The sequence below is a fragment of the Agrilus planipennis genome, unplaced genomic scaffold (genome assembly GCF_000699045.2).
Source record: "Agrilus planipennis isolate EAB-ADULT unplaced genomic scaffold, Apla_2.0 scaffold88, whole genome shotgun sequence".
Lineage (NCBI taxonomy): Eukaryota > Metazoa > Arthropoda > Insecta > Coleoptera > Buprestidae > Agrilus > Agrilus planipennis.
In genome coordinates, this window is record NW_020438872.1 from 202,119 (window position 1) to 219,638 (window position 17,520).

Consider the following 17,520-nt stretch of genomic DNA (forward strand, 5'->3'; position numbering starts at 1 on the left):
TTTGTATATAATATAAAGCTAGAGAAATTGTAATGTGTGCTTCTAATATGGTTTTCGTGGGAGATTAATTAAATTATTGCTCGTTTCATGAGTGGTTGCAGTGTATTGGTTTTTGGTTACATGACAAGTGCTTATAATGAAAATGTTAACATTTTCATTTTCAGTTAACTGTTAGAAATTCTAAACATGCATTTCCTGAAATAGTATGGTCTTTTTAATATCCAATTATTTACGAATCAATTTTTTTAACCATGAATCACAACTTCATTGCAGTTTTTATCATGTTTGTTCTAGAATACAATGGTGAGTAAGCTTAAAAAAAAAACAGTATTTGTTTATGGCACATAGGTGTACCCTCTTCCTTTTTTGTTCAACTGTATGCTTTTATACTTTTCCATGGACGTGAGTATGCTTTTTGTTTTATTGCTTTTTACTGTATGTATTTGCATGTTCATGTATTACTTCTTCTTCTGTTTTAGAAACCCTTGAGGTCTTGAGTTACTTACTAGGTCTTTTTATTATCCTTATATGTTTTTATAATATACTGGAGGATTCTTTAATGTATATTTGAATAATAAAAAAACATATTTTTGTCATTAAATCTCTAATTGAAGCTGCTGTAAATAAATAATATAAATTTTAGAAGGAAAGAAAGAGCAGTGTACAGATTTTCAAGGGTTCACAGTTTCTCATGGAATGCTATATGTTCCCGGACCTGCAGTTTGTTCAATATGTGTGTGTTACCATTCAGAACCAATGTGGTGTAAAGCTATTTATTGTGATCCTCCTTATGTAAGAATAGTTGATTTACAAGACAATTTTAAATTTTACAGAAATTGCTTTCTTGTTTAGTTTTGTAGAAAATTTGAAGTTGGTGAAAGATGCTGTGAATTTCACTGCATTGACCCTCCTGGTGATGAAGCAGCAAAAAAATTAGAAAAATATCGAGAAAATCTTAGCAGAAGAAGAAACAGCAAAATCTGTACTACTAGTTCCCCACTTCTCTTAGCTGTTTTAGTGCTTGTTGCCACCTATCATTAATAATAAAGAATTTGATGCACAAAAGAATTAAAATTTCAATCAAATGCAGCACAAATATTATCGTCTTGATCTCATCTTTGTTACACATTAAGTCATTGCCAAGTTTGTTGATGTAAAATGTAAGTATTAATTTATTCAAGTAACACAAATCTGTCTTATTTAAGAGGATTTGTTCAAAGTTTTTATTGCAAATACTGGTGAATTGACTGAATTTATTTTCGTAAAACTTTTAACTTAACTTCTTTCTTGTACATGTTCACTTTCAACAAATGCACAATAAGCAATGAAAGGCTTTTTAAGCTCTTACAACACTTTCAGTAAAATATGTGTCAACTAAAACAAAAATGTTTGTGAAAAAAGCAAAAATAGCTCACTGTAGTACATAATAATTTTGTGCCCATTAAAGACCCACAGTTTTTAATGTTGCAGTTGTATATGCAAATAGTAATAATAATGTAACAGCCACATCTGCAGCATACTCACACGCTTCATGATTTAGAAAAACAGTTTGGGCGTACCGGGGCAGGATGCAACATTTCCCCAGCTTTTGTGTCAAGTTTCTGAGTTGGAATGTTCGTGGAATTCGATTCTAGTGTCAGCTAATTATCTTCCTATAAAAAAGTATTACACATCTTTTTAATGTGTAGGTTCAGTAAGTCTTTATAATCATCACTTTTAACTAAACTTACCCCCCCCCCTCCCAACACGTATGATGCTCGGTACGTCCCTGCCAACAGTCAACGTATTCATTCATCTTGCAATTAATCTTATTACGATTAGAATAGTTGGTAGATTCTAGTACAAATCAATATAAAATTAATAATTTATTAAAGATTTACCTGCTCACAATAAATATATAAGTATATTATAATATGTTTAAAGATAATATCTTGTGCAGCACCTCACTCTTATCTATTATATATAATATTATCNAATATTATCTATTATTACCTAATATTATCTATTATAATATTTTCATATGCAACACATATTTGCGTACCAATCACTTGCTGTATTTCAATCTGAATATTTTTACGACTCTATATCAAGTTTTATAGTACAGTTAGTCCGCATAAATTTTGCAAATTCATAAATATAAAATTTGACAGTAGCAACAACTGCTTAAAATTATAAAATTTTAGAGATTTGCAGGACCTGTAGTGTCTTATGCAGTACCCAGTGGCTAATTTAGGAGGGAGGATATGAGGCTGCAGTCGTCTTTTCGTAATTTCTGTTCTTTTTGAGAAAATTGCCTCTTAAACAATATTCGTACTTTTTCTATTTCACTGTCGCGTCTTCAAAACCTAAATTTTTCTCTAAAATCTCAAATCAGACACATTTTATTCAAATGAAGGATTAATAACGTATTTGAGCCTCGGAGGCACAGCCTTCCCCAGATAAAGATCCTGGATTTGCCACTAGTAGTACCTATAGTATGTTTTTCAAGTTAATGGTAAAAGTTATTAAAAAGGACAGTTTGCTTTATGAAGTTGCAGATTTTAAAAAGTACATGTGTAAAGTATAAAATGTAACAAATTTACAACTTTTAGACAGCAAGCTTGTATTTTTCGAATATCCATTAAATACTTACTTATCAATACCTAAATAAAACTTATCATTCAACGTTAGTTTATCGTTTTATTAAACTCCTAAGGTAAACTAAACAAGATTTTCTTAACCAATTTATTTTTATCCTGTCTAAAAGTTACATCCTTTACTGTTACACTTACAGTCTCTTTAATTGCCTTAATTACTGTTTACACCATACATAGTATGAGTACCTATATCCAAAATGTAATACTTGCTTAAAGAGTATTATTACTTACACATTTAGTAGATATATCGTTACCGTATTAAAGTATTGTTTTTACTTGTTTATTGTCGAATTCATAATCAAACGTACACGTAATTTATAGGTGACACTCTTTTTTTTAGGCGGATATGGGTACAAAGTCACACCTTTTGCAATTGAAAAAACTAATTGTCAGGTAAAGTTATTCAGTGGTCTATCATATAGGTATACAGCAATAAAACACAAACACACGCTCCTGTTTCGTATTTATGTTTTAATACTTATAATTAATAATAACAGCAATAGTATACATAAAAAAAAATAAGGAAAAAACGAATAATTAAATCAGTTTTGAATGGACGAATTTTAATATCAATTTTCTTACTTTACTTGTTCTATTAATTGGACTATGAATTATTTTTAGTAATATAAGGTGTATGTTAATTCATAAAACTTAATTTTACAGGGTGTCACAAATTCTCAGCCAATAGTTACGAAGCCATTATAATTTTTTCAATGGCCTTCAATCGCGTCAAGGACATCTTCAAGGCTCTTTGAGAACACGAGAACTGGTTTTATAAACCCTTGATGCGGTTAAAAGCCAATATAAAAAAAAAGCATATTGAAATTACGTGATTAGGTAGTTATATTTATATCGAACATTACGGTAATCTTGGTTAACGACATTACCTTAAATGAATCTTGTTTCGTTATAATCGTGGCGTAAGTTCTGCAACATTCATATCCAGTTGAAATAAATACACCTTTTTTCCTAATTTAATTCGCTTAATTATCATGAAGTAGTATGCCGTTATTAATGTTTTATGTTTTATTATTTAGTATATTATACTCTGAGCATGTCTTAAGTCGTATCCAAGAAGAATCACCTGCAGACCATTTCTGTTGGTGGGAGTGGAAAAGTAGAAAAAAACATTGTTTCGGGAAAGAGTCATTTATAACGATATCCCATAACACTTGAAGACATTACTGATATCCATTAACACCTGGCACTTAACACACAATTAACGGGGTAAGTGTTTATTTGTTGAATTACATTTCACACAAATGGAACATTTGTTTTGTGAGTTACTGTACGTTTCACTTACGATGCGATTATAGTAGTTTGCGCAGGAATTACTTAACGTTAAGTTGTTACTAGACTGATGACGAAAACAGGCGGCAATTTCACATTTTTAACTGTTGCTGCAGGTATAGTTTTCGTTTCGTTTTTGTCTCTTTTGTTAAGATCTGTCGGATTCCTAGATCCCTCCAGACCTCCAGCTCGTGGTCAATAATGTTGTTACCTTAGCTACGTTACGTTCTTTACCTTTACGTATTGTTAAGGCTGAGGTGAACTCTTGCTGAAAAGATTTTTGCATCGTCAGTCGTCTAGTAGTTGTAATCAAGTTGAATGCCCTCTACAGCTACCGACTGCTTTATTATGTTCCCTCGTCGTATGTGTGGCAACTATTTCAAAAAAGTGTTCAATTTTAAATAATCAATAACAAACATCAGTCCATTGAGGAATAGCGATATTCTTTGCGGGTCGATTTGATTATTTCAATGTTATTTTGCATAATAGGTAAGCGAATTCTTTACTATTATTTTTAACGTTCACTTTTGTGAAGTTTAAGAAATACTTGTGCTCTTTAGTAGTAGCAGGTGTTAATTAGACTGTTGTTTTTTTTAATTTATTAATATGAAAAAAGAAAAGTAAATGTAAAGTAGAAAGTAACTTTACATTTTTACAACTTTCAAGTTAAAAATAATATTAATCGTGCTTTTTGTATTCACTTTATTTACAAGCAAAAATTATATTTCGATTTACCTTTTTCAAATTAAACAAATTTAAGTATAATGTTAATAATGTTACATATTACACATTGCCTTCATATTTTTTTTGAGCGACAACTTTAATTAGGGTACCTCCTTAAATAATATCTAAGATAGACGTGCCACATGTAATTATTTTTTGAGAACCAGTTTGAATATTTTTCTTGACTGTATATTTTCGAATGCAAAATAATAAAGGGTTAGAGGAAGGCCTGAGATATAGACTGTAATTTTAGTGTCTGAATGAATTTTAAAACAATCCTAATTGTTACTAGCCGCGGGATATCACGCAAGAAACAATGAACAAAATGTTCTTGGAGCCAAAGAAGAATTTTAAACTTACGTCTTTAAATATTACAGTGGACGCGCTTGGTATGAATACAAATTTCGAGCGAAATATAATCATACATACGTAGTAAATACATTTATTGTTACATTGTATCGTATTTTTTATTCCGCCAGCGGCATATTAATAAGGGTTTGGGTGATAAGAATTCTTAATGTTTATTATCGAGTCATTGCGACTGATTGATTATACAAGCGAATAAAATTAGTAATTAAGTAGGTGCTAGTTGTAGCTTCATTTACGCATTAATTACATTTTCGATTTTTTGTATTACAGAATAATTACAAAATGGACTGCTACTGCTTCAAACCTCGCACGATAACTTGTAAAATAATTTTATTAGATGAACAGGAATTGTTCCATGATATTCAGGTAAGGAACAGTGGGAGTAATCGTTTGATATTAATTTTATCTTTTTCAGGACAATAAAAAAGGGCAAGTTCTGTTAAATTTTGTTTTCAAACACTTAAATCTCTTAGAAACGGCTTATTTTGGGCTACGTTACCTTGATCACAGTGGGCAAACGGTAAGAAATGTTTTACGATTAGTTGAAAAGGATGTTTTTTTTTATTTAGTTCTTGTATAAAGAAAAGAAACCTTTGAATTAATATAACGTAATAGTTACGTTACATTTTCTAGTGTCGGCAAAATGATTTTTTTGTAGCACTGGTTGGATCCTTCGAAAAAGCTCGGCCGACAACTTAGAGGCTCCGAACCGTGCACTTTTTATTTTGGAGTTAAGTTTTATGCGGCTGATCCTTGTAAACTTCTTGAAGAAATAACAAGGTAACTAAAAGTAGAATTAAAATTTTAATATTATTTATTTATACGTCCTAGGTACCAATTTTTTCTTCAAGTAAAACAGGACATTTTACAAGGAAGGCTACCAGTCTGTTTTGAACTAGCCGCTGAATTAGGAGCTTATGTAATCCAATGTAAGCATATCTTGGTCTCAATAAAGAAACTATTAGACGGGGGCTCACATATTTGTTTTTTTAGCCGAATTAGGAGACTACGATCCCCGGAGGCACAATCAAGGATACGTATCGGAATTCAGATTTCTCACAAATCAAACTATTGAACTAGAAAGTCGAATCACCGAACTCCACAAAACATTAGTGTAAGTTGATGATATTTAATTAAGTATTTAAAATGATACTTGTGCTATAACATGTTTATTTTAGAGGACAATTACCATCAGTTGCAGAATTAAATTATTTAGATAAAGTAAAGTGGCTTGAAATGTACGGAGTAGACCTTCATCCTGTAATGGTAAGGAGAAAAGTGCGACTTAAGAAACTTTGTTTATTTTGTTATTTATGCCGATGTTTTAGGGTAAAGATAATGTGGATTATTTTCTAGGCTTAACGCCCAGCGGTATAACAGTTGTAAGAAATAAAACTACCGTAGGCAATTATTACTGGCCGAGAATTTCAAAAATTTATTTCAGAGCCAAATATTTCATGTTGAAAGTTACTGACAAAAATGTATGTCCCGTTTAAGTAAGAGAATAAGTTTTCCTTTTAAATATTTTCCGCCTTGTCTTTTTTTTTTGCTTCGACAATGTTGAGTAGGTACTTATTTATTATTAGTTTTCCTTGATTCGTTTTCATTTTTTCTAGAACGACGAAAATACCTACGGGTTTGAAACGCCTTCCAAGGCAGCTTGCAAACATTTATGGAAATGTTGCGTTGAACATCACGCTTTTTTCCGATTGGTGCAAGTTTCTCCAACTACCCCCGACATTTTTGCTTTGGGTTGTAATCATAGATATAGGTAAAATTTATACTGGAATTTTTGTTTTTTTTTTTACTTTTATACTTACCTGATTTTGTCGTAACTTTTCAGTGCAAGATCTGAAAAACAAACTGCCAAAGACGCTCAGTTTCCAGTTAGAACTCCCCCGCCATTTTCTAGAACTTCCTCCAAACGATACCAAAGACGATTGGCTGAAAGTTTTATTGACTGTAAGATTATATATTTTTATTTTAATTTAGACTTTATGGAATCCCTTGCTTTTTTTTTTTAGCTTCAACTGATGAAAATCGTAAAGCGTGTAACACATATTCTCAACAAGAAACCAAACATATTTCTGTACCTAAACCAGCAGAAGAGTAAGAAATATTAGATATTAAATATTATATCAGTTGAAAAAGTGTTTAATTTACTTTTAGTTTTGATAATTGGTACCAAACTTCGTGCAACATGAACAAAGATATTCATCGGCAGTCAGATTCTCCTCACAGTACACGAAGTGCTCCTTGGTCTCAGCCTCATTCAAGAGGTTTATACAACAGTTCGGCATTACCAAGTCCAAGGTCGCTGAGATCAGCTGCTCCGCGATACAGATCATCTTCAGTGGACAGTCAAAGTTCAAACGAAGCTAGATCGTGTAAAGGGCGTAAGCACAATAAAGTTACTTCGGATAATGAAAGCGAATTGTCAAAGAGTTCTGGTAGATCACATCGTAAACATCGGCGTCACAAATCTAGAGGACACAGAATGGATTCCGGATCCGATCAAGAATCGCTTTCTGCAAAGGGTAATGGCTCCAGGTAAACTTTTAATATACTTTATGGTACTTATTGTATGTGAGGATCGATTTTAATATCGTATCTTTTAGGTATACGAGCAATAGTCCATACGAACTTGTAGATTTAGGATTTCAATGGCAGGAAATTCAAAAACGTCAGTCTAATAATAATTATTCAACTATTCAACAAGCGAACGTAATTAGTAGCCGAAAATCAGGATACGTAAATAGTGGCTTAGAAACAGAATCAGAAATCTCTTACTGTCACCGCAACCGTAAACACAGGAAGCATAGGTAAATCATTAATTAAGATAATGTAATATGGCATTTTGTTATTTTTTTTTTTAATTTACGTTCGTGCTACAACAGATCAAGGTCACGTTCTCCTTCCGATGGAAAAACTCGGCTTCCGAATGAATTGAAAAAACATTTGGAATTTAATTTAATTGATACTTCAGGAATGAGTGAGTCTCAATTGCGGGAGATACCTTATACAGTTGTTCAAACAAACCATGCCAAACATATGAAATTGAAACGTCGTAATAAAAAATGAGACATTACTTCATTTACAGTGGTTTCAACATGTTCAATAAGGTTTTGAGCGGAAAATTAGCGATAAAAACGAAACTGTATAGCAAACGGCCTTCTTTTTTATAGTAAATTTATTGTAATCGTGTGCAATATTTACAATTTATTTATTATTCTATCTTAACTATAATACAAGAAAATTGGTATCTAATAATGAGTAATAACAGAACTTTGTTATATCAGTTTAAAGTTTAAATAAATGCACTGTCTAATAATGGTAACTTTTTAAAATTTCCGCGATTACAGTACGCAATACGTATTAGATATAATTTATAGTTAAACCGTCCTCTCGCTCAAAGATGGCACTATAATAGATTGTAATGGTCGTTGCTGTCAAATTGACTACCATAGATAAGGAATATATATACTTATTTATCAAGTACTAAAGCTTGTAAAAAAAAACTAATCGCATTTATCGGTTTGATTGTGAGCCTTTGTTTATAATAATAGAAGACTAAATACAAACAAAACTAATACTGTGGTCAAAATCTTCATACGTATAGGTAAATGATATTTGATGATATAATTATATAAAATTACTATCTGGCCTAACTGTTCTTACGATTAAATAAGAATTTTATAAAAGAAATGATAAGTTTGAAACGCTAGAAAATTATATAATGTTAGGTATATCATAATTTCAAAAAAATATTTACATGTGGGTCGCAATTTGAATAAATTGCTCAAAATATTCATGACAATAAAAATACTAGTGGTAATTATAGTATTTTTCGATAGAGGTCCCGGTGAAAATTACATAGGCGTATCATAATGCACGAAAATACGATAATACCCCATCAAAAATCCAATGTAAATTTTAGTAATTAGACAAAGATACTTCTTTTATTAAAAATTAAATAACAGCTTATTTTAAACGTAATATATAAGCATTAAGGACTAAACAATATAGGATAGATTCCCCGTGCTGCCACCCATGCCTTTTAAGGTTCTAGTACATTCGAGAGATAAAATGAAAATTCCACAAATGGGCAATATGACATAAATATATATGCATAGCGCGTTCGCGTTAGTATTCGTAATCATCAGGCTGCTGTAGACGACGTTTGAGTTAAGTGTGCAACATATTTTACAAAGTTAGTGCTTTACAATTGTGATAAATTTGAATTATTGCGAATTCTGTTGTGCATTTTTAAGGATTTATTGTCCTAAAAAGGCATTTTTACAATGGGGAAGGATTACTATAAAATACTTGGAATTGCCAAAAATGCCACTGATGACGACATCAAGAAAGCATATCGCAAATTAGCATTGAAATATCATCCTGATAAAAATAAATCAGCTGGAGCAGAAGAAAAATTCAAAGAGGTTGCAGAGGCTTACGAAGTGCTCTCTGATAAGAAAAAGCGCGATATTTACGATAAACACGGCGAAGAGGGTTTGAAAGGGGGAATCGGTGGAGGAGCAGGAGGTCAAGGAAATCCTAATTTTACATATACTTTCCATGGAGATCCAAGAGCTACATTTGCCCAATTTTTCGGGAGTTCAAGTCCATTTCAAGCATTTTTTGATATTGGAGGTGGTAGAATGTTTAATTTTGGTGATGACATGGACGTAGATGATGATCCCTTTGGAATAAGTGGTGCTCCAAGAACTGGTGGTCCTGGAGGTGGAGCTTTCCGTAGTCATTCATTTAATGTACATAATAGTCCAAACCGTAGCAAAGATAAACAAGACCCTCCTATAGAACATGATCTATATGTTTCGTTAGAAGATATAACCAAAGGATGCACTAAGAAAATGAAAATATCTCGGAAAGTGTTACAGCCTGACGGATCTCTTCGTAAGGAAGATAAGGTACTAACAATCAGTGTTAAGCCTGGCTGGAAAGCTGGAACTAAGATAACATTCCAAAGGGAAGGTGATCAAGGAAGGAATAAAATTCCAGCTGATATTGTTTTTATTATTAGAGACAAACCACATCCATTATTCAAAAGGGAGGGCAGTGATATCAAATACACTGCAAAAATTTCTTTAAAGCAGGTACGTCTTTTTAAAAAAATGGTAACAGCTTTGTAACATTCCTAACACATGTACATACATATATTTGGTAAATCAGCAATCAGATCTTATGATGTCATGTTTAATCTATTAATATGTATACATTGACCTTCACATAAAAATTCAGATTACAGCTAATTTTAAATGATTAGCAGTATAATAAAAAAAAACAACTGTTATTTTTTATAATATTAGACAAAAATTTTTGTCCAATTTTTTTTTGTTCAATTTAATATTTAAATGGCAATTGACAGAAGTGAATATTTTTGTATGTAGGTTGATTTTAAGTTATTTATAGCATTTTTCATCATTTGCAACCGTGTTTTAAATATGCAACAGTTTCAGTGGGTACATACAATAAATGAATTAACATATTTATTCTTCTCCATAAAGGTAAACTAGAGTATGACAAATTGTAAATGTTGCCAACTAATTTAAAGTATTAGTTAATTGAAAATATTGTTTAATCAAATATGTGTATAAAATGAGTAGGTGTTACAATCTAGAAAAAGAACAATTTTGTGCACTGCTTTCGATCTTATATATCAGTTGCTGTGTTTTGTTAATTATTATTCATTATGATACAGTTTTGTCTAATTGTAAGTAGATAAAAGTTTTTTAACATAACATTATTTCAGGCCTTATGTGGATGTTCTATAGAGGTTCCAACGATGTCTGGTACAACCATACCGTTACATTTTACTAACGAAATAGTAAAACCTACGACAATAAAGCGCATTCAGGGTTATGGGCTGCCACTTCCTAAGGAGCCCTCTCGCCGTGGAGACTTAATCGTTAATTTCGAAATCAAGTTCCCAGAACATCTTTCACAGTCAGCTAAAGATATTTTATATGACACATTGCCTAATTAAAAGTTATTTGTAATGTTGCGCGTTCGTTTGTACGTTTTAGTACAATATTTGCATTGGGTATTATTGAAATACAATGTGAGCAATTTATCGTTGCCTTTGTTTCAGTGGTAGATTATTATTTAATAAATGGAAATGTTAAAGAAAATGCTCACTCTAATTAATTTCAATATGATTGAGTAAATATAATTGTATAGTAAATAAGTCGTTCGACGTTTGGCTTTTTTTACCAGTTACTTTTATATGTGTAACTGTTATACCCTGTAATTTATAATTTAAATTATCCTTGTATAGTTATATTACTTGAAGAACTTTTCAAAATATAAATTATTAAGTAAAACAGTGGTTTTCATGTCACCAATGATAAATTGCCTATGCTGTATCTCAGTTATGTCTGTAATTGTGTTGTTTACTAATAATTAAAATAGTTCAATTCTTTTATTTAACTTTATTTTCAGATAAATAAGTTTTTGCGTTTCTACTCTATTTTTTTTAGAATTAATTATAGGGAATGGATAATTGGTTTTAAGAAATAGCTAGATTAGTATGTTTTTAAACCTGTCTTTGTTTTGCTTGAGATTTTGTTCTGACCTAATATAAGCACGTTTGTAAGGGGTTAAAATAATCATTNTACGTTCTATAATTAATTAAGGTGAGGATACTTGATATAATTAATTTTAATTGCTCTTTATTGATCTGTTTGCCACCGTATCTGTTTCAGATCGAGTTTAGAGAAGACAATGATGACCCAGTAGTTGAAATAGTTCTTTAGTTTGATTGATTCATATTCTATTATTATTCTTCGTATTTGCCCGCAGCATAAATTAAATTGACAAAACTTTTAAAGTTTATATCTTGACACAGACATCAGGTGGCCACGTTGCCATTTTTAATGTTTTGTTATTTACTTCGTTTTTGACTGGTTTTTTATTACGTGTTTTTGTTTTACTTCGTTTCATTTGTTTAATACGAGTGTTTAATTCTGTTTTTTTATCAATTTTCCGCATATATTTTGACTTTGATTTGAGAGTAAGGGAGAAAAGTGAAAAGGATTAAATTTTTTGCGTAACAGATATCTATTAAATTAATCAGTTAATAATTGTTTTTGTCCGTTTACACAGATTGCCCAACAATTAAGAGAGATTGGAACTGATATCGTTGCTTACTGTAAAGATAAGTCGTCTCCTATGGTGTTTTAGCTGTTAACCTGTCATCTTGGAGGCTGTTGTAGTTAATTAAGGTGAGCATGCATACTATACTTTCTATATGTAGTGTATTTATTTGACATTAACAAAGAAAAAGATTCAGCATTACTTTAACAATGTATCGTGCACATTATTTACTTAATACTTAATTAATTATATCTGAACACTTTTTCATAAGATTTCATTTTACAGGAACATTAGAAGAACTCCGGATACCATTAAATTATGAAATTATGGAGCATTGGTTGNCTGTAATTGTGTTGTTTACTAATAATTAAAATAGTTCAATTCTTTTATTTAACTTTATTTTCAGATAAATAAGTTTTTGCGTTTCTACTCTATTTTTTTTAGAATTAATTATAGGGAATGGATAATTGGTTTTAAGAAATAGCTAGATTAGTATGTTTTTAAACCTGTCTTTGTTTTGCTTGAGATTTTGTTCTGACCTAATATAAGCACGTTTGTAAGGGGTTAAAATAATCATTAATTGCAGTCTGTAGTCTTGCGAATGAGTAAATTTAATATATACGTCATTGCGAAGTGCAACGGGAGATCGAGACTTATTTTTTTCCCCTTCTACGTATGAACTTTTAATATTAGCGATATATGCCTGTTGAAATAATTATTGCTGAGTAAATAAAATTGCATTACTTTAACGTGTTTTGTGTATATAGTTAGTCAACTTTGAAAAGGTAAATTAATAATTGTAATTGTATCAATATACTTTAAATTATTTTAATGATTAAAAATAACGGTCTTATTATCTTTATTAATACGTATAATTTTTTGTAAAAATTCGAAATTACGTATAACATTTGGTAGTCAATCTACAATAACGTTTGTGGTTACTACAATGTATGCATATCATTAATCTTTCTTTTTTTTCTTAAACAATTCGTTAAGTTGGGCAGGAACTTCGCTGAATATCAAGGTCCCCGTAAAAACAAGGACAGTTCCCAACCAATGATACACGGTGAATGGGTTCTTAAAATAAATTATAGAAAACATTAAAGAAAAGAATTTTCTTAATGTAATAATTAATGTTAGTGTAAGAGAGGATACTTCAGTGGTCAGTGTGTATACAGAACTAATGCAGAGGTACTGGGTGATGATATTGCCAATTAAATAAATCCATAATATTGGAATACTCAAGAAAAAAACTGAAAACGGCTCACTATAAGTTGCAATTCTTGCATGTTCATAAATGCTGCCTGAATATATTAGAAAACCTGGTAAAGATAACATATGCTAAAAATGTAAAAGTTAAGTCAGTTATTGGCTTTTCAAGAAAATCTATAATATATACCGTGAAATAGAGAGCTTCCTCTGGATGTTTTCCATACTTTGAAGCCAGCCATTCTTGATAAATTCCCATTCGAGCAGATAACAATAAAGCAAACGTTAGTAAAGCAATTCCAACAATCCACCAAAACAGAAAATATTTATCTTCTTCTTGTGGCTGGTTCATAGAATTCTTATCTGTTTGATCAGAACAGTCTGTACAAATCTAAAATAAGATAAACTAAATGACAAGACCTTCCACTGTTTATAATTATAAAAGAAATCAGAAATGTGCTTGAATAGCCCCATTACACTTGACTTTTGCTGGCTTGAAACGAGTGTACAAATTATAATTCCTACAGTGACCATGAACACTGAAATATATTTGGAAAGTTTGTATTTTTTTCTTAGGATTAAAATTCCAAGTATCATATTGGCAATGAGAGAACCCTAAAAAACTATTGTTAAACTATGTTTAAATATGATAAATCTGCAAAAACTTACAGATCTAAAAATCATATGCAGAGGAACTGGTATGTTAAAATTAAAAGCCCAATTATTTACAACACTTGTTAAAAAAAACATCACAACCAAAGTGAAATAAACTGAATAAGGAATTTTAGGTTTGATGCTTCCAAATTTATGTGTAAATATAAATCCATGAATTGCAATAAAAAGGAACTGAAGGAATGTTATCAAATGTCCTGAGCCAGGATCTTGCCTATATTAAATAGAAAAATGTGCATAATTGGTAATCATTATTGTTTTATTTTAAGAAACTTACTTTATCGTGTACTCCAGGAATACATTATTTAGTCCACAGCCAATATATACCATAACAGTTGCAAAAACAGCTTTAGAATTCATTGTATACTACTAAAGTCACTACACTTATATAATTTAAAGTAGTAAATTTCAAAAATATGTCCACTGACTGCTTTATCAGCAATAAATTTTAATAACAACTCTTAGTGACTTGCAAATAATTACGTGCATAGATAAAGTCAAGTGATTATCGTAACTGTACGCATTTAGAAAAAACGAGGTACAACTAACAGTTCTAAGCTATTAAATTTTCGTTCAAGGAAACTAATCATGAACTAATTATCTCTTTAAAACTTTAATCAAAAATCTACTTCATTAAGCTGTTTTTTTTAATCAAGGTTGTTATAACCTTATCTATGAATCGACAGTATCAAAGTATTTCCTTAATCTATGGCTACATAATGGCTACTATGCCTTCCTATTATGCGTTATACGGATTGTACAGCCTATAAGAGAATAATAATGAAATATTAACAAAAATAATCACATCACTAATATAAAGTAATAAGTACGTAGAATAGTTAAGAAACAATAAGATAATTCTTAACTGAAAATTGTGTTCTTTCTTCCAAGAAAATTAAGAAACTTCGTTAGTGATATGTAAGTGTAAATAAGCCTTTTTATATCATTAACTACCGTACGTACACACATGTATGCGGTTTTATTTGATTGAACATTATATGAATGAAGTTTGTATGTTGATTTTCTAAATAAATATTTTAAGTGATTTGTTATAAACAAACTTCTGATTATCCATTAGAATGACAACGTGAATTGCGTTTCTACTCTATTTTTTTTAGAATTAATTATAGGGAATGGATAATTGGTTTTAAGAAATAGCTAGATTAGTATGTTTTTAAACCTGTCTTTGTTTTGCTTGAGATTTTGTTCTGACCTAATATAAGCACGTTTGTAAGGGGTTAAAATAATCATTAATTGCAGTCTGTAGTCTTGCGAATGAGTAAATTTAATATATACGTCATTGCGAAGTGCAACGGGAGATCGAGACTTATTTTTTTCCCCTTCTACGTATGAACTTTTAATATTAGCGATATATGCCTGTTGAAATAATTATTGCTGAGTAAATAAAATTGCATTACTTTAACGTGTTTTGTGTATATAGTTAGTCAACTTTGAAAAGGTAAATTAATAATTGTAATTGTATCAATATACTTTAAATTATTTTAATGATTAAAAATAACGGTCTTATTATCTTTATTAATACGTATAATTTTTTGTAAAAATTCGAAATTACGTATAACATTTGGTAGTCAATCTACAATAACGTTTGTGGTTACTACAATGTATGCATATCATTAATCTTTCTTTTTTTTCTTAAACAATTCGTTAAGTTGGGCAGGAACTTCGCTGAATATCAAGGTCCCCGTAAAAACAAGGACAGTTCCCAACCAATGATACACGGTGAATGGGTTCTTAAAATAAATTATAGAAAACATTAAAGAAAAGAATTTTCTTAATGTAATAATTAATGTTAGTGTAAGAGAGGATACTTCAGTGGTCAGTGTGTATACAGAACTAATGCAGAGGTACTGGGTGATGATATTGCCAATTAAATAAATCCATAATATTGGAATACTCAAGAAAAAAACTGAAAACGGCTCACTATAAGTTGCAATTCTTGCATGTTCATAAATGCTGCCTGAATATATTAGAAAACCTGGTAAAGATAACATATGCTAAAAATGTAAAAGTTAAGTCAGTTATTGGCTTTTCAAGAAAATCTATAATATATACCGTGAAATAGAGAGCTTCCTCTGGATGTTTTCCATACTTTGAAGCCAGCCATTCTTGATAAATTCCCATTCGAGCAGATAACAATAAAGCAAACGTTAGTAAAGCAATTCCAACAATCCACCAAAACAGAAAATATTTATCTTCTTCTTGTGGCTGGTTCATAGAATTCTTATCTGTTTGATCAGAACAGTCTGTACAAATCTAAAATAAGATAAACTAAATGACAAGACCTTCCACTGTTTATAATTATAAAAGAAATCAGAAATGTGCTTGAATAGCCCCATTACACTTGACTTTTGCTGGCTTGAAACGAGTGTACAAATTATAATTCCTACAGTGACCATGAACACTGAAATATATTTGGAAAGTTTGTATTTTTTTCTTAGGATTAAAATTCCAAGTATCATATTGGCAATGAGAGAACCCTAAAAAACTATTGTTAAACTATGTTTAAATATGATAAATCTGCAAAAACTTACAGATCTAAAAATCATATGCAGAGGAACTGGTATGTTAAAATTAAAAGCCCAATTATTTACAACACTTGTTAAAAAAAACATCACAACCAAAGTGAAATAAACTGAATAAGGAATTTTAGGTTTGATGCTTCCAAATTTATGTGTAAATATAAATCCATGAATTGCAATAAAAAGGAACTGAAGGAATGTTATCAAATGTCCTGAGCCAGGATCTTGCCTATATTAAATAGAAAAATGTGCATAATTGGTAATCATTATTGTTTTATTTTAAGAAACTTACTTTATCGTGTACTCCAGGAATACATTATTTAGTCCACAGCCAATATATACCATAACAGTTGCAAAAACAGCTTTAGAATTCATTGTATACTACTAAAGTCACTACACTTATATAATTTAAAGTAGTAAATTTCAAAAATATGTCCACTGACTGCTTTATCAGCAATAAATTTTAATAACAACTCTTAGTGACTTGCAAATAATTACGTGCATAGATAAAGTCAAGTGATTATCGTAACTGTACGCATTTAGAAAAAACGAGGTACAACTAACAGTTCTAAGCTATTAAATTTTCGTTCAAGGAAACTAATCATGAACTAATTATCTCTTTAAAACTTTAATCAAAAATCTACTTCATTAAGCTGTTTTTTTTAATCAAGGTTGTTATAACCTTATCTATGAATCGACAGTATCAAAGTATTTCCTTAATCTATGGCTACATAATGGCTACTATGCCTTCCTATTATGCGTTATACGGATTGTACAGCCTATAAGAGAATAATAATGAAATATTAACAAAAATAATCACATCACTAATATAAAGTAATAAGTACGTAGAATAGTTAAGAAACAATAAGATAATTCTTAACTGAAAATTGTGTTCTTTCTTCCAAGAAAATTAAGAAACTTCGTTAGTGATATGTAAGTGTAAATAAGCCTTTTTATATCATTAA

At 30.4% G+C, this 17,520-nt stretch overlaps 4 protein-coding genes and 1 non-coding gene across 9 annotated transcripts; 3 read left to right on the top strand and 2 right to left on the bottom strand.

Annotated features, from left to right (window-relative positions):
- Positions 1-1,038: 1,038 nt before the first annotated feature.
- LOC108738238 lies at positions 1,039-2,669 on the top strand. Its single transcript, XR_003232091.1, has 2 exons — positions 1,039-1,160; positions 1,471-2,669. It is a non-coding gene; the product is annotated as an uncharacterized LOC108738238 (transcript).
- A 477-nt stretch (positions 2,670-3,146) lies between these two features.
- On the top strand, positions 3,147-8,356 carry LOC108738234 (band 4.1-like protein 4A). Of its 4 annotated transcripts, XM_025979283.1 has the most exons (15): positions 3,300-3,473; positions 3,674-3,863; positions 5,289-5,384; positions 5,434-5,538; positions 5,677-5,798; positions 5,850-5,947; positions 6,012-6,132; positions 6,197-6,284; positions 6,347-6,499; positions 6,635-6,789; positions 6,862-6,980; positions 7,043-7,127; positions 7,188-7,568; positions 7,637-7,840; positions 7,916-8,356. In XM_025979283.1, the coding sequence occupies exons 3-15, from the start codon at positions 5,301-5,303 to the stop codon at positions 8,097-8,099; spliced, it is 1,899 nt and encodes a 632-aa protein (XP_025835068.1). In that variant the 5' UTR covers positions 3,300-3,473; positions 3,674-3,863; positions 5,289-5,300; the 3' UTR covers positions 8,100-8,356. The 4 variants fall into 4 exon arrangements, with proteins under 4 accessions (XP_025835073.1, XP_025835068.1, XP_025835087.1 ...); XM_025979288.1 differs by having other exon boundaries at positions 3,147-3,863; XM_025979294.1 differs by lacking the exons at positions 3,300-3,473; positions 3,674-3,863 and adding an exon at positions 3,871-4,415.
- A 362-nt stretch (positions 8,357-8,718) lies between these two features.
- On the top strand, positions 8,719-11,646 carry LOC108738236 (dnaJ protein homolog 1). 2 transcript variants are annotated; one of them, XM_018471558.2, is made up of 3 exons: positions 8,719-9,228; positions 9,290-10,135; positions 10,792-11,646. In XM_018471558.2, exons 2-3 carry the CDS (start codon positions 9,320-9,322, stop codon positions 11,023-11,025), a joined length of 1,050 nt encoding a protein of 349 aa, XP_018327060.1. In that variant the 5' UTR covers positions 8,719-9,228; positions 9,290-9,319; the 3' UTR covers positions 11,026-11,646. The 2 variants fall into 2 exon arrangements, with proteins under 2 accessions (XP_018327060.1, XP_018327059.1); XM_018471557.2 differs by having other exon boundaries at positions 8,720-10,135.
- A 1,332-nt stretch (positions 11,647-12,978) lies between these two features.
- Positions 12,979-14,829, bottom strand: LOC108738237 (UDP-xylose and UDP-N-acetylglucosamine transporter). Its single transcript, XM_018471560.2, has 5 exons — positions 14,293-14,829; positions 14,013-14,229; positions 13,821-13,958; positions 13,534-13,734; positions 12,979-13,475 (listed from the first exon to the last, which is right to left on the bottom strand). The coding sequence occupies exons 1-5, from the start codon at positions 14,373-14,375 to the stop codon at positions 13,095-13,097; spliced, it is 1,020 nt and encodes a 339-aa protein (XP_018327062.1). The 5' UTR covers positions 14,376-14,829; the 3' UTR covers positions 12,979-13,094.
- A 704-nt stretch (positions 14,830-15,533) lies between these two features.
- LOC112905919 (UDP-xylose and UDP-N-acetylglucosamine transporter-like) lies at positions 15,534-17,383 on the bottom strand. Its single transcript, XM_025979316.1, has 5 exons — positions 16,848-17,383; positions 16,568-16,784; positions 16,376-16,513; positions 16,089-16,289; positions 15,534-16,030 (listed from the first exon to the last, which is right to left on the bottom strand). The coding sequence occupies exons 1-5, from the start codon at positions 16,928-16,930 to the stop codon at positions 15,650-15,652; spliced, it is 1,020 nt and encodes a 339-aa protein (XP_025835101.1). The 5' UTR covers positions 16,931-17,383; the 3' UTR covers positions 15,534-15,649.
- Between the last annotated feature and the right edge of the window lie 137 nt (positions 17,384-17,520).

Bases quoted from the DNA above. Each gene is read 5' to 3' on its own strand.
- LOC108738234 (XM_025979288.1), top strand. From the start codon at position 5,301: ATGGACTGCTACTGCTTCAAACCTCGCACGATAACTTGTAAAATAATT. The intron at 5,948-6,011 runs GTAAGCATATCT...TTGTTTTTTTAG, and splicing joins AGGAGCTTATGTAATCCAAT to CCGAATTAGGAGACTACGAT. The intron at 7,128-7,187 runs GTAAGAAATATT...ATTTACTTTTAG, and splicing joins GTACCTAAACCAGCAGAAGA to TTTTGATAATTGGTACCAAA.
- LOC108738237 (XM_018471560.2), bottom strand. From the start codon at position 14,375: ATGAATTCTAAAGCTGTTTTTGCAACTGTTATGGTATATATTGGCTGT. The intron at 13,959-14,012 runs GTAAGTTTTTGC...ATAGTTTTTTAG, and splicing joins TGCATATGATTTTTAGATCT to GGTTCTCTCATTGCCAATAT. The intron at 13,735-13,820 runs GTAATGGGGCTA...ATCTTATTTTAG, and splicing joins CAAGCCAGCAAAAGTCAAGT to ATTTGTACAGACTGTTCTGA.
- LOC112905919 (XM_025979316.1), bottom strand. From the start codon at position 16,930: ATGAATTCTAAAGCTGTTTTTGCAACTGTTATGGTATATATTGGCTGT. The intron at 16,290-16,375 runs GTAATGGGGCTA...ATCTTATTTTAG, and splicing joins CAAGCCAGCAAAAGTCAAGT to ATTTGTACAGACTGTTCTGA. The intron at 16,031-16,088 runs GTATATATTATA...TTACATTTTTAG, and splicing joins AGGAAGCTCTCTATTTCACG to CATATGTTATCTTTACCAGG.
- LOC108738236 (XM_018471558.2), top strand. From the start codon at position 9,320: ATGGGGAAGGATTACTATAAAATACTTGGAATTGCCAAAAATGCCACT. The intron at 10,136-10,791 runs GTACGTCTTTTT...ACATTATTTCAG, and splicing joins CAAAAATTTCTTTAAAGCAG to GCCTTATGTGGATGTTCTAT.